The 14333-nt window shown below is 35.4% G+C and overlaps 1 protein-coding gene across 1 annotated transcript in view; it reads right to left on the bottom strand.

Annotated features, from left to right (window-relative positions):
* Positions 1–14333, bottom strand: part of man1a1 (mannosidase, alpha, class 1A, member 1) — a 176581-nt gene that overhangs the window by 13458 nt on the left and 148790 nt on the right. The window contains exons 8-10 of the mRNA XM_065256245.2: positions 12482–12597; positions 5997–6216; positions 3698–3870 (exon numbers count right to left, since the gene is read on the bottom strand). Coding sequence (XP_065112317.1) covers positions 3698–3870; positions 5997–6216; positions 12482–12597 — 509 coding nt within the window. The remainder of the gene's footprint in view (positions 1–3697; positions 3871–5996; positions 6217–12481; positions 12598–14333) is intronic.

Below are 14333 nucleotides of genomic sequence, written 5' to 3'. Positions count from 1 at the left end.
AGAGACAAGACAAAAAAGAGAAAGAAAAAATGAGCTATGATGTCTCAAAATATTTTACAATTACCTTATGATGTAGGTCTGCAACTAACGATTTTATTTTTCATAATCGATTAATCGAGCCATTATTTGTCAATTAATCGAATAAAAACATAAATGTTTACTCAATTAGATTTTTTATTTACTACAGCTAAATAAGGCTCTAAATTGGGGTATTCATGTGTAGTAGTACAGGCCACACAACTAGCGAAAACAGGCGAAAAGTACCATTTTACAGAAAAACTTAGTTTTAAAAGATAATGTTTGAGACGGATATATATTTTTGCTGTAGTCAATAACTCACAAGTGTGGTCTATCAATACCAGATGGAATTTTTAACTCTTTCACCGCCATTGACGAGATATCTCGTAAATTAAGAGAAAACGCTTCCCCGCCAATGACGAGATTTTCCGTCTTTCCACAATACCGCTATTATCCACCAGGTGGCGCCCTTCCGCAACTTTTTAAACCCGGAAGTATTGCCCTATGGCAAGCGGCTGCATGTCCGTGTCTGTTTTTAAGATCGCTCTGAATGGGATCTCTATGAAAAGTCCGTCACAAAAATGGAATTATCTCTGCTTTTTGCTCAAAATGTGGTGTTTTTGCAGAAACCTACCCATATTCAAAAGCTGATTACAAAAGAACCACTGAAGGTAGGATGAAACTTTTTTTTTTTTGTTTGAAAGCAGAGGGTCCGTTCTTTCATTTGGGTATATTGTATGTTTATTTATTTAAAGAAGAACATTTTCTGGAAGGCATTAAACTTTGGTGAAAATCATTAAAAACGCTGGCGCTGGCAACATTTTTTTTAAAAATGCTGGCGGTGAAAGAGTTAAGCACATGTAAAACAACTTCAGTATAATTTCACTTTGACATAGGGAGCACATTGTTACTTTTCAATTACTTGTCAGCAGGAATGAAAGTAACACACGTGGGTCAAAAGTAACACACACACAAAAAAAAAATAGATTTTTGTGTTGTACTTGTTTTTAGGAAATGTACAAACATTTAGCAAACATTGTTTTTTTCTTTTATCTTTGCAAAAAATTATGAAATTTCATAATTATGACATTTTCATTTCAAGTTTCAGTTTCAAAAGGAACCCGACAGTACTAACTTGAATCGTTGAAAATAAAAAAAAAATGTTCAAGAGTTTGAACACTATGGGGTGGTTTCTGGACAGGGATTAGCCAGGGCTAGGCCTCAGTTTAATTGGGAAATATAACTAGTTTTAATAAACAAACCCGCCTTACTAAAAACATTACTCGTGTGCATTTTGAGGCAAAACAAAGGGCACCGATGAATTTTAAAATATGTCAGTGCAAGTTGTTTTCAGTTTGGACAGCTCTTACATTTATTATAGTCTAGGACTAGTCTAATCCCTGTCTGGAAACCGCTCCTATAAAAATTCAATTCAATCAAATTAGAATAATATACATTTTCAACATATACAACAGTATTAGCAGCGGGGCCAGCTTTAGGATTTTACTTATCACTGTTGAAAACCGCTTTCTGCATCTACATGCGGAAAACTGAGTAAATAACATGATATTTGTCAGGTCTCTCAAGGGTTGCGTGCTAAAGATGCTGTCATAGTTTGGGATGCAAATGTTATCAGGGCTCGGAGAAAATCACTTTGTTACTTTCGTCCCACGTTACTTTCGCGGTTCTCCCCAACTACAGAGCTTTACAAATATATAATATTTTTGATTTTGATATGTTAATCCTTACATAAAAAAGTTTGTGCAGTTTATAAATATTACAACATCTTTAAATTTCTAAATATAAATCAACAAAATGAATCGAGTCTTAAAGGTGCAGTGTGTAAATTTTAGCGGTACCCAGTGGTTAGGTTACAAATTGCAACCAACACCTCAGTCCACTGCTCACCCCTCGTTTTGAAACGCATAGAGAAGCTATGGTAGCCGCCACTGGAAAAACATGTAATTGACGGAGACAACTTAGTAAAAAAAGTTTGTCCGTTAAGGGCTTCTGTAGAAACATGGCGGCACAAAATGGCGACTTCCACGTAAGGGGACCCTCGGTGTATGTAGATAAAAACGGCTCATTCTAAGGTAAAAAAACCTAACAGTTCATTATAAAAAGGTCTTTATACACCCCTGATAATATAGTTACGTATATTATTTTGCATTTTTGTCAAGAGATCGTTCTAAAAATTACACATTGCACCTTTGGTAAGGTAAGGTAATTTAAATGTTTAATTTTAGACCTTGATGAAAATTAACATAATTCGTTATTAACAAAATAAATAATCCATATGATATGAAAGCCTACAATGCGTTTTTACAGTAATAAAAACCTGAATTTTCCCCTAACTTTTAAACAGATGTTACAGCTCACGCTGGAGCATGTGACCATAAAGAACCTTACACTGCAAAAAATTATTTTCAAGAAAAAACTCTTAGTATTATTCTTAGTACTTGTTTTCAAAAAAATCTACCAATGGGGTAAGCAAAAAAATCTAGAAATTTTTTCTTAAACTAAATAAAATAAAAAAAATTCAAGAAAAAATCAAGAAAAATGTGCTTAGCCCATTGGCAGATTTTTGCTTGTTTATGCACAAAATCACTTAAATTTGATATTTTTGGTCTAAAATATTTGACGTATTTTCTTTGGGTCGTTTTGCTCATTAAGAAAAAGCGTCTTAATTTCAGAGTTTTTAGATATTTTTACTGAAAACAAGACAAAAATACTAAGAAATATTTTTCTTAAAAATAATTTTTTTGCAGTGAAACATCTGAAGAACCTTTCTGTTTTACAAAAAGTTGTTTGAGGAACCAAAAAAAAAAGGCTCTCCTATGACATCAATGTAAAGAACTTTTGGTAACACCTTAATTTTTAACAGTGTAAGTCTATGGGATGTTTTGACTGCTTTATCATCTGGCAGATCGCTTAGAATTGTAATGGCACGTCTCTCCTAAAGCAAGAAGCATCATTTCAAGTTCATACATGAACTTCAGTTATGCATGTCTATTCAATACGTAAGAGTTAGGATTTCAAACGAACATATTTTGGGAAAAATTTCCCTCCAAATATTTTCTGTGAAAAAAATGTAGCTACAAAGACTCCTGGCGTGAGAACATCAATACAGTATTGTGAGGTAAAATATGTCAATAAGATTTTCTTTTTTCTACCCTTATCTTACATCACTATTGAAAGTGCAAATAATGCACAGTAAAAATGAACTACTGTATGAATTATTGGTATTTAGGTGGTGGGAAGAATACAGAAAGCCAAAAAAGTTCAGATTAACAATACAGCTATTTTTGAGGAAAACGATGAATTAAGCATTTTATTCCGCAAATGATGAACAAGCACATTTACAACAAGAGGAACATGTGGTACAGAAACACAAAGGGAAAGAGAGAGAGACACACACACGCCTGAGGGAGCCAGACACATCACGTTGGCAATCTGAAGTCATTATGATACAATTACATAGCTCTGAGATCCGAGCCGTCTGTATTGTCTCTAATCCTGCTGTGCTGAAGTGTGGGGACGTCTGAGGGCAGGGATAAACCCTCACTATGACTCACTGTGTCTGGCCTAAATCCCTTGCTGAATGCGTTGACATGTTTACCAATTTTGCACAACGTAGAAAACATTACATAATAAGTGTTTTGACTCCAAGCGCCCTCACCTGTACGGCTTCCCAGCCCCACTGCCTGTATTTGGGGTCATGGGTGAACCTCCACATGTACATGTACGTTTCGATGACCTCCGGCCTCAGAATGAAGTATTTCTCGTTTTGCCGCGTGGCGATGGCCTCCACTCCGCCATCGAAGCGGAAGGCCTCCGGTCCCAGCTTTGTACCTGAAACAGACATGATGGCAAAATCATCACTGAAACTTACATGTTAACAAGGGATATAAAGATTACAACGCTATCTGGATGTGGATTAGGGATTGTGGCATAATCTGTACAGTAATCTGTTTCTGATAAAAACACCTAAAAACACAGTTTTACTATGTCTCTGTGTGTGTGTGTGTGTGTGTGTGTGTGTGTTTGACAGGGGGATTTGCGAGTGCACAAGGTTAACAGCACTGGATTTAAGGATCATCTACACTGGACATGTGACTGCATTATTGACAAAAGAGATTGACTTATGTATAAAGACTTGTTTCCTTTAGGAACTGTACTGTGTTCCTGTGTAGCTCAGTGGTAGAGCATTGCAATAATAGTGCAAAAGGTCAAGGTTCAAACCCAGGCAACACACATACTGGTTAAAAAAATGTGTACCTTGAAAATGCACTTTTTTTGTTGAAAACGAAGGGTCTGTTCTTTCATTTGATATATTTTATGTTTATGTAAAGAAGAACATTTTTCTGAAAGGCATTAACTAAAACGTTTTTTTTTTTTTAAACGTTGACGGGGAAAGAGTTAAGCATGCTTCCAAGCATATTTGATCCACACTTCAACAGTTGCACGATATCAATGTTAAATGTATAAATAAGATAAATGTTGATTTATGAAAACAAATACCACAGTCTTAAATCATATTTTCATTGTGTCTTTGCTTCATCTGTGTTTCTTAGGAACTGCGTTCTGAAGCAGACACACTTGATTCTGAAAGGGTGAAGGGCGGAGGAGTAATATTTGTACTAATATAATTACAACTTATTTGATGTGTTCAATTTTAGGAAATCCTGCTATGAATATGAAGAAACCGTTTTATAAAAGCAATAAGCCCCGTGAAGCAGTGGTGTTACAGTGCATTTTATAACGGCTAACTGTGCTTTCACACTGCCACCGGCGATAGCGTCAATAAAAGCTCTGGCTGCCCTACTAACGACACTATATAAAAGGTGTAGTGGACGCTCTGACGCTCGAATGCATTCTCTGCCTTCCGATTGGTTGCCACCAAACCGCGTCATTGCTTATTACCATAAAGTTGAGGTGATTTCAACTTTCATCTACGCTCATGTACATGACGCGCCACTGCCCGACGAAGCTCGCCACCGGCTCTAATTGAAAATGAATGACTTCCAGCCACTTAGAAAGCTTTCGCCAGTGGCAGTATGAAAGCACAGTAAGGGGGTTTTATGCACTCTGCTTCGTGTCGTGCCTTACAACGCCCCTTAGCTGTCATAAAATGCACTGGTAACCCACTCCATCTTGGGGCTTATTGCTTTATTGCACGTTGCGTTAATCGCACATTAATAAAATTAGAGGCGTTAAAATGAATTTGCGTTAACACATTATTAACATGTTAATTTTGAATGCCCAACTAAAAACATATTTATTAATGTGAGTTTAGCAAACATTTAAAAATGTAAATCTTTAGTGAATATGTGGATCATATTAGGCCTATTTTTGACATTAAACTTAATATACTTCATGCATAATACATAGTTTTATTTTAAGGTCACATTTTTTGACAGTTCAATTCCATGGTTTTTTCTAAATATTGCAGAGATTTGGTGATATCGAATAAGAAGAGATGAGCATAACCAGAACACACAAAATCTTGTAAATGTTTGAAATATGTGACCCTGGACCACCAAAACCGTCATTAGGGTAAATTTGTTTAAATTACGATTTATACATCATCTGAAAACTGAATAAATAAGCTTTCAATTGACGTATGGTTTGTTAGGTTAGGGCATTTGGTTGAGATACAACTATTTAAAAAATCTGGAATCTGAAGAAGCAAATAAATCTAAATACTGAGAAAATAACCTTTAAAGTTTAAAGTCCTTAGCCAGACATATTACGAATAATAAATACATTTTGATAAATTTACGATTGGAAATTTACAAAATATCTTCATGGAACATGACCTTACTTAATATCCTAATTATTTTTGGCATAAAAAACATAATTTTGACCCATAAAATGTATTGTTGGCTTTGCTACAAATATACCAGTGCTACTTATAACTGGTTTTGTGGTCCAGGGTCATACTTTATGGAGTTTCTTATGGCAGATGTCTCACTTACTGGTTCGGGCGTAAGACTCGTGACACGTGCGGGCAATCTCAGCAGCCAGTTCCATCTGGTGACCCGTCTTTTCATCAGGGGCTCCGTCCGCCCCTAAAGCAATCATGCCACCAGCGAAACATGTCAGGTGACCCATCTTATGCTCCAAAAGCCCACCCTTCCATTCTGCAATATACGTCAGCCCTCCGCTCGACTTGCGGATCAAATTCTTCTCAATTGCCTGCAAACAGAGAACCAAATTTACTCATTATGTTTTTGAACTACAATTCTCTTTAAATGTTTTTAACATCAGTTTTCCCACTCTTTGCTTACTCATACTGTGTGGGTTGAAAAGAACTTCGTCCTTGCTGGGATTTGTTTTGTTTGTCTGTTACAAAGGGGGCATTCAATGCTTCAGAGTGATATAATGCCATCAGAAACGTCATGCAAACAATTCAAGGCCATGGGTTATGAAGATCAGAACAGATATCAGGGTCACAGCTGTGTGCCAGAACTGTGTTTACAGAACCATCACACATGAGAAATGAGATTGTTAGCCGTCTGTAAAAATGAGTCTGTGTGCATTTGAATGGAAAACTGGAACGCTCGTCATCACATATATCAAAGGCAAACTGTACACAAAGAACGAAACTGCACGCCTGACTCTCATTTTTCAATTTTTTTGGCTATTTTTGCCTTGATTTTTTTTTAGAAGTGTAAAACATACAACATACACTTAACAAGGGCACAAAAAAAAAAAGAAAATAAACAGCAATTGCCATGATGATATTGTTATGAAGCAATGATAATAAGCAAAAAAATTAAACGGATAATAAAATAGATAGTTACATAATAATAATAATATGTATATTATGTAATAATAGTATGTACAATAATATAGTAATAGCAATAATAATTATATATATTCTATAATAAATAGGGATGCAGCGATACCACTTTTTTGGAATACGAGTACGAGTACTTGCATTTCAGTACTTGCCGATACCGATACCGAGTACTTAATAAAAAAACATGATTTAAATTTACAGGTAACAGCTTTAGTCATATAATTTAACAAAAAAAAACAAAGGACTAGTTTTCCAGTTTGTTGTAAACTCTGCCTCTTTGGACAACACAAGAGGCATTAACCCCTTACACGCCGCTCAAACATAGACATTTCTCAGACCGTGGTATCGATTCCAGGTATCGGGGGACTTTTAACGAGTACGAGTACTTTAGAAAATGTGGTATCGAGGCCGATACCCGATACCAGTATCGGTATCGGTGCATCCCTAATAATAAATATGGGTATGATTACAGGAATATTTTTGAATGCCCATAATAATAACTTAATAATAATAATAATAATAATAATTGCAACAACGATAATATTACATAAAAGGATGGTGATGATATTAATATTTTGTAATGACAGTAACAGGTCTTAACATAAAGGACACCCGGTGGCCCGGGGCAACTGTGAGAGACGTACGCGCCAGTAAAAACTAATGTCACTTGCCCGATTGGGCCAGTATTTCACACTCAGTCACTAAAATATATTTTCAATTATTTTACTTGGGTAAAACATGACGAAAGAAACGATGCAATATTTTGCGCAGTTTGCTGTCAGTTTACAGGTAAAGCAAAAAAAAAAGTTGGGAACCTTTATTCGTTGGAACATGTTTGTTGTATGTATACAATTATATTTGACTTTTTTGAATTATTATTATATAGACCGGGCCAGTATAAAAAAAATATTTGCGTTGAGTAATCGCAATAATAATAACAGTGATGATGATGTGATAACAACAACAATAGTAATAATAATAATAAGAAGAAGAAGAAGAAGTGTGTGGTGCACTAAAATTAGCATGTGGTGCATTACAAAACAATTTTGTTATATTTATGTATTTTAATGTATATTTAGTGTAAATATAATAAATAATATTCATCTGAATCGTTACTGTCCTTGTACAAAATAAAATATCATCCCAATAATAATAATAATAATACTAATCATCATCATCATCATCATCATCTGTAAATACATAATAAATTAGGATAAGTTTTATCAGCATTAATAGCAACAATAATAATTATAATAGTTACAAATATAATAATAATAATAATAGTAATAATAATAATAATTATTATTATTATTATATAATGTTAATAATAATATTAATAATAATATTAATATTAATAATAATAATATATGAAAAGAAGAAAAAACATAATATTTGTGATAATAATAATAATAATAATAATAATTTGCCTTGATTTGTCAGACTGTACATAAGAAGGGTACAGGAAAGTACACAGTGGAGAGAGGTGTACAGGAACAGCAAGGACCTCAAACTGCGATTTAAACTCGGGTCGTCGAAAGTGCAACTGCACCAAGTCAGAGCACTGTCCACTACACCATCGGCTCATTTTTGCAATTTACTTGGGAACTTCTCAACACTGGTTTCAAATTTTAAGTAGCAACCCAAAGGGCAACCTTTCGATCTCTCTGAAGAAGACAATACGGAAGTGACTTAAAATGCAGTTAACTTAGGGGCTGCTAGAGGCTTGCTCCAAAATCGAGTCAATCGCCATAGTGATATATCTATTCTACTTCACAGCAGAAATGTATGTTTACTGCCTGGGACACGAAGTGATTTTGGTCTAATTAGCTAATTTTGTCCTTCATGACAACTATGAGGGGGGTGATTTTTTGTAACTCTTTCATTTCAATTATATTAAGCCTTAAAGTTAAAAAAAGTTAATTAAGGGCGTGGCCACTGGAGTGACGGGTGAACTGCCACTAACATCAAGCTATGTGTGTGTGTGGTTTTACAACCAGCCACATTAGATTCACCCATGTCTTGCCTTTTTACGGTTGTTTGCGAGTGATGCGCGGTGACGTGCGGCCAAGATGCCGACCGCAGCATTTGCCAACTATTCACTTCACAAACCTATTGGTGACGTCTGAGGTTTCCCTAAGGAAACAGGCTTTCCTTCTGGAAGATTTGCATTTCTTACAAATTAGCTAATTAGTAAAGGATAATGTATAGACTGCCGCTTGTTATCGCAGAAAAAAGCCTGACAGTCTTGTATCACAAAAGCTGTGTAACAAACAGGATAATTTACATCTAGCTCGGTTTTATCGCAATTAAATCCCTTCAGGGTGATACAATCCGCTTCACATTGAGACGGCTATTTATTCTGCAATAGCAATTGGCTGGCTATACAATATCTCTAATACATCACACTACATTGTATATTTGATGCTGTATTGTAAATCTTTTTGGACCGAAATATCAGATAGAACGAGACTATACTGCATTCTCCTAAAGGTGACCCAAACTTTTCTTTATTTGGATGACTGGCCATGTGTCCAGAGAGAGTCTGTGTCTGTATTTGAGAGACAGAGACACTCCAGGGAAACTCCCAGACAGGCGACCAGAGGGACAACATTATCTTAGGCAGGTTGAGCTGGTGCTCTCTAATGAAATTGAGGATTGAGTTCATGGTCTGTAACAATCGGTCTACAGCAGCTTTCTAAAGCTATCAAAGAGAGCTGCAGCAGAATACTGGTGGCAGCACACACACACATAGACATACATTACTCTTTACAGAAAATAAAGTGGATACTACGAGGAAATCCAATTCAAAAGCCAAACCGCTGCAAAAGGACACATTACTTGATATTCAAGCTTAGCAAGAGAAACAAAATTTGCAGTGCAAACATTTCAATATTGACCTTGAGATAGCTATACTTGGAATAAAAAAGATCCTTCAACAATCATGCAGAACAAACACTTCTGTTATTCCATTAAACAGATCGAGTCAGAGTAGACGTAAATGAAAATGAACCGGGTGGTACAGAAGTTCAGTCTGTACAATACAGTATGTAAGCCAACGTGTTCTTTTTTTAATAAAATCAGCAACAATGAACCAGTTGTGCTTTTAGAAGATGCTTTCTTTTAGAATTCCTATGAGGAATACTTTTATCATAACCAATCCATTTTAAACGTAACACGAGAAGTGTGAGAGTATAGTGCAGGGGTTTTTACTGTTTGGAGAGTTAGTACAGAAGAAGAGTTAAGTGTTCTCTAAAGAATTTCTTTAAAGAAGAACTGAGAAGATGATCTGATCATGAAGGTACAGACTGTACTTCCATCCCTCATGACTTTATTTTTGTTCGCGTGAAATCAAATATGGCATTTATTCCAACTAAAGCAGGAGTGTCAGAGACGCAGTGTACAGGCTGAATAAAGCTTACTGAACACAGGAATGAATTAAGGAACAACAAATTCATGTAAAATGGGCTAGAAAGATTCACGTCTATTTATTACATTATTATATTATACGTAGGTACTGCGCAAAAGTTTTTAAGCCATTTAATTTGTTGTTTTTACAATGGTTTATTTAATTATTTCTCAGCTTCTTTATTATAATACAAACAGAAAATACAAACATTTGTATTAAAAAACAGAATAGCGATCTCCCCTTACACTTGAGCAATAGCAGATACCTGCAGGCTCTCTTAAACCTAAATTAAATTAAATACTAATTTCTAATTCTAAACAAATGACGTGAGGAATTTTTTATTGCCAAGAGAGGTCACATACTGACTTTTGTCAAGCCATTTTGTTCTAAAAAATTTGCTTTTTAAAAGATTTATTAACATTTTGTTTATTTACAGTATATGTAGTTTGTATCTTAAAAAAGAGAGGGAATATTAATATGGATGCTCATTTAAACTTTGCTAAAACAACAAAGCTGACGGTGGCCTAAGATTTTGCATAATACTGCACTGAAAAAAATGATTAATTGAATTTAAGGTTCAAGGTAAGTGGTTGCAATCAATTTATTTAAGCTACATTTAAACAAAAAAGATTAGTAAAGTAAAATAAAATATAAAACTTTTGTTTAAATGTAGCTTAAATAAATTGATTGCAACCACTTACCTTAAAAAAAATTATTAAATTCAATTAATCATTTTTTTCAGTGTGTATATTAACAATATGTTCTTTATAACTACATATATCTAGATTTATATTTCATTATTTATTAATATTCAAAGTTTATATCGTAAAGTAGTTAAAAAGGGACACTCCATTTTTTTTTAAAGTAAGCTCATTTTCCAGAGTTAGACATTCGATTCAGCCGATCTCCAGGTCTGGCGGTACCACTTTTAGCATAGCTTAGCATAATCCATTGAATCTGATTAGACCATTAGCATCGCACTCATAAATGACGAAAGAGTTGCAATATTTTATAAGTGATATTACGCAGTGCCCGAAAAATAGTCCCCTGTTATTAAAAGTTACCAAAGAGACTTTTTGAGGCGAATTTTCAGGCGCTGTGTTAAATCACTACGCTTGCTGCAGCCATGTTACGGCAGCAAAGTCCTTGATTATTACGCCAGAATGAGAGTATAGTTCCTAGCCATATCTGCCTAGAAAATCACAACTTTATTTTTTTTGACGGTCTTAGTACAAGATACAGAAGAGTCAAGTTTTAAATAGGAAAAACATCAAAACTCTATGGTCATTTTTGAGCGTGATGCTAATGATCTAATCCACTTCAATGGATTATGCTAAGCTATGCTAAAAGTGGAAGCGCCAGACCCTGAGATCAGCTAAACGGATTCCAAAACAGTAAAAATCAAATGTTTAACAGTAAAAATGAGCTTATTTGCAAAAAAGTGGAGTGTCCCTTTAAGCCCTGGGTTTACACGGTTTCATCGGACGTACGCGCGTTGCCGCTGTTACGCATCTGAATTGGAGCGAACTTTCGGTGTGTGTTTATTTATCTATTTTCGGTAGTGGCTAAACTTTGAAACAAATACGTTGTCGAAATTAAAATGTTTTGGTTTGTTGTTGCTGCTGCTGAAACCGCCTTTAGCAAAAGCAAAGCAAAGTTCATTTGACTCACCCATGTGCGCTAACGTTCGACACATGCGCATTATGACAAATTGCAATACCTTTGTGGCCTATAAACTAAATACTCCTGTACGTGCATGTGCCACCTACACTTACAACGTATCTTCTGATGGCGAACATTGCGTCACGCATTGTACGCGAACCCTCGAGTATAAGTAAAAAATGGACTAAACTTCGGCATTTAAATATGGCATTCAAACACATGCTTTTCAGGTAAACTGGATGAGTTACACAACTGTCCCAAATGTAAATTTGCTCAAAGTATTAACTTTCTTTGACTCTCCGTTAAAATTATTGATTAATTGTGATATGCTAACATTGCTCCAAAACTATTTGTATTTTACAATACTTATTTAAGTTCTTAAAATTCAAGATATATCAGCAGGTAGAGAAACAAAGCACACCCCAGGGTTAAGCACACGGACCGTTTCCTTAGTTTCTTGCTGACACAAATAAATCTAGCTAGAAGGCATCTTGTTAGTTTAGTCAGCAGCTGTCTGCCCATTTGATCATACCACTAGCAGATTGTAGCGTTCTCCAGGCTTTTTCTCTGTCTGTAATGGTGAACTTTACCTGCAGGGCATCATAGTAGAGTTTCTTCCCCTCTTCATCGATTCTGTCTGACATAAGCCAAGCCTTGAGCAGGTACTCGTAAAAACTGTCCCCCAAGCCTCCAACTGAGACGTGATCTGCAACACAGCAAAAATGGGTCTGTTGAAAAACTTTGCTTACCTCGCTTGCCAGCACAATGAATTCAGGGACTCCATTAAACAGAATAACATAAATTATGTCCACACATACTGTTTTATGGTGGATAAATAACGAGCCCTGTAAAATACAGTACTGAGATGTTGAACTCTGGGTGTTATAATATAATAATATTTGATTTGCACAATCATTCAGGTTTGTGCATCTGAAGAACTGTTTATTAATGACACTTCAAATAATTTTCGTATCATTAATCTTTGCCTTGAGTTTTAAATCTACAACCTGTGCGAGCCAATACAAACATCCGTTATGCATTCTTTAGGAAATCTTTTCACCAAAGTGTCCGACTGCATAAAGTGAAAACGGAAGCGTATTTTGTGCATATCCAGGTTGCACGCCCAAACGTTGAGGTCATCCAGCGCTGTCCACTTCACTGTGTGTGAGAGATGAGAATCTGTGGATGTGGGAGCAGTTGTGTGATTGTCTGATTGATGATCAGACTTCATGAATATTTATACCTCATTAGACCCTTGTTTGTGTGATAGATTTGTCAAGATAAATCGAGCCAAAGTGCAGACAACCGTAAAAGCACACTTCCGAGCTCCACACAAAACGCTATTTACAGTGGATGTGCGCAATGGAAAACAAACGTTTAAAGGTGTGCTTTTGTAAACCAATCTCTTTCCAATCTCGCCTATTACCACAGAGCCAAATGTCTGAATGATGATTATTGTTAAAGGGATAGTTCACCCGAAAACTGCTTATTAATGTTTATAATAGTTTGTAATGTGTTTGAACGTACTTTTATTGTATTTTAAATAAAATAAAAAAACTGAATACATGTAATAGTTTAATAAATATGTTTATTATGGTTTGTTCAAATGAATAATAAAGATACTGCTGCTGACTGTCGGACTGCGTGAAGCTTTATGTGCCGTCATAAAAACTCAAATAAACTGATTAAAAATTGCCGTTTAAAAAAATCACACCAAAGGGAAAGTTGTGACATTTTAAACCATCGCCTGAAAGGTTAAAAACACAAAGTCTTTGTATATTTCATGTAGAAGCACTCAACTGACTTTTCTATTGTACAGACACTGGTTTGTCTCTGTGCTTTTATATTTGCGCACTGAAGACCCATCACCCCCGAGCAACAACACAAAATTACTAAATATATCTTCATATAATATATGAAGTCACTTCTTAATTTCATCCTCACACTGGTTCATAGATGGCAGGGGTAGTAAATTTTTACCATAACTGTTTAAAGGTTCTTTCTGATCCCATTTTTTAAACCCTAGTTTATGTGTAATTTTGCTATAATAGCATAGGAATACATCAGTCGCCAGCCAAGCTAACGGCAAGCTAAGCTGCGGTCGAATCACAACACACTAAACAAACTACATAATCAGAACTCGATACGTATTTCTGAAGGAGGGATTTCATAGAACAAGGAAGACATTAGCCCGTTTTGAGGACAGTGAAAAAAGTGCTATACAGATAAGTAAATTGTGTAAAAAATACCACGTTTTTTTACACGTGAAACATGAACACTTGTTATATTGCGCACTGTAAACACAATCAAAGCTTCAAAAACACAGAAAGAACGGGAACTTTAAAATATGTTTTATGCGTGCTCCTACTACACTGTTTTCTACCGGCTGGCTATAGAAATGGACGCCTCGTAGAAAGAAGGGATATCACTGTGTACGAAAAT

Source organism: Paramisgurnus dabryanus, chromosome 12 (genome assembly GCF_030506205.2).
Source record: "Paramisgurnus dabryanus chromosome 12, PD_genome_1.1, whole genome shotgun sequence".
Taxonomy (NCBI): Eukaryota; Metazoa; Chordata; class Actinopteri; order Cypriniformes; family Cobitidae; genus Paramisgurnus; species Paramisgurnus dabryanus.
This window is presented reverse-complemented; position numbering and strand designations above follow the sequence as displayed.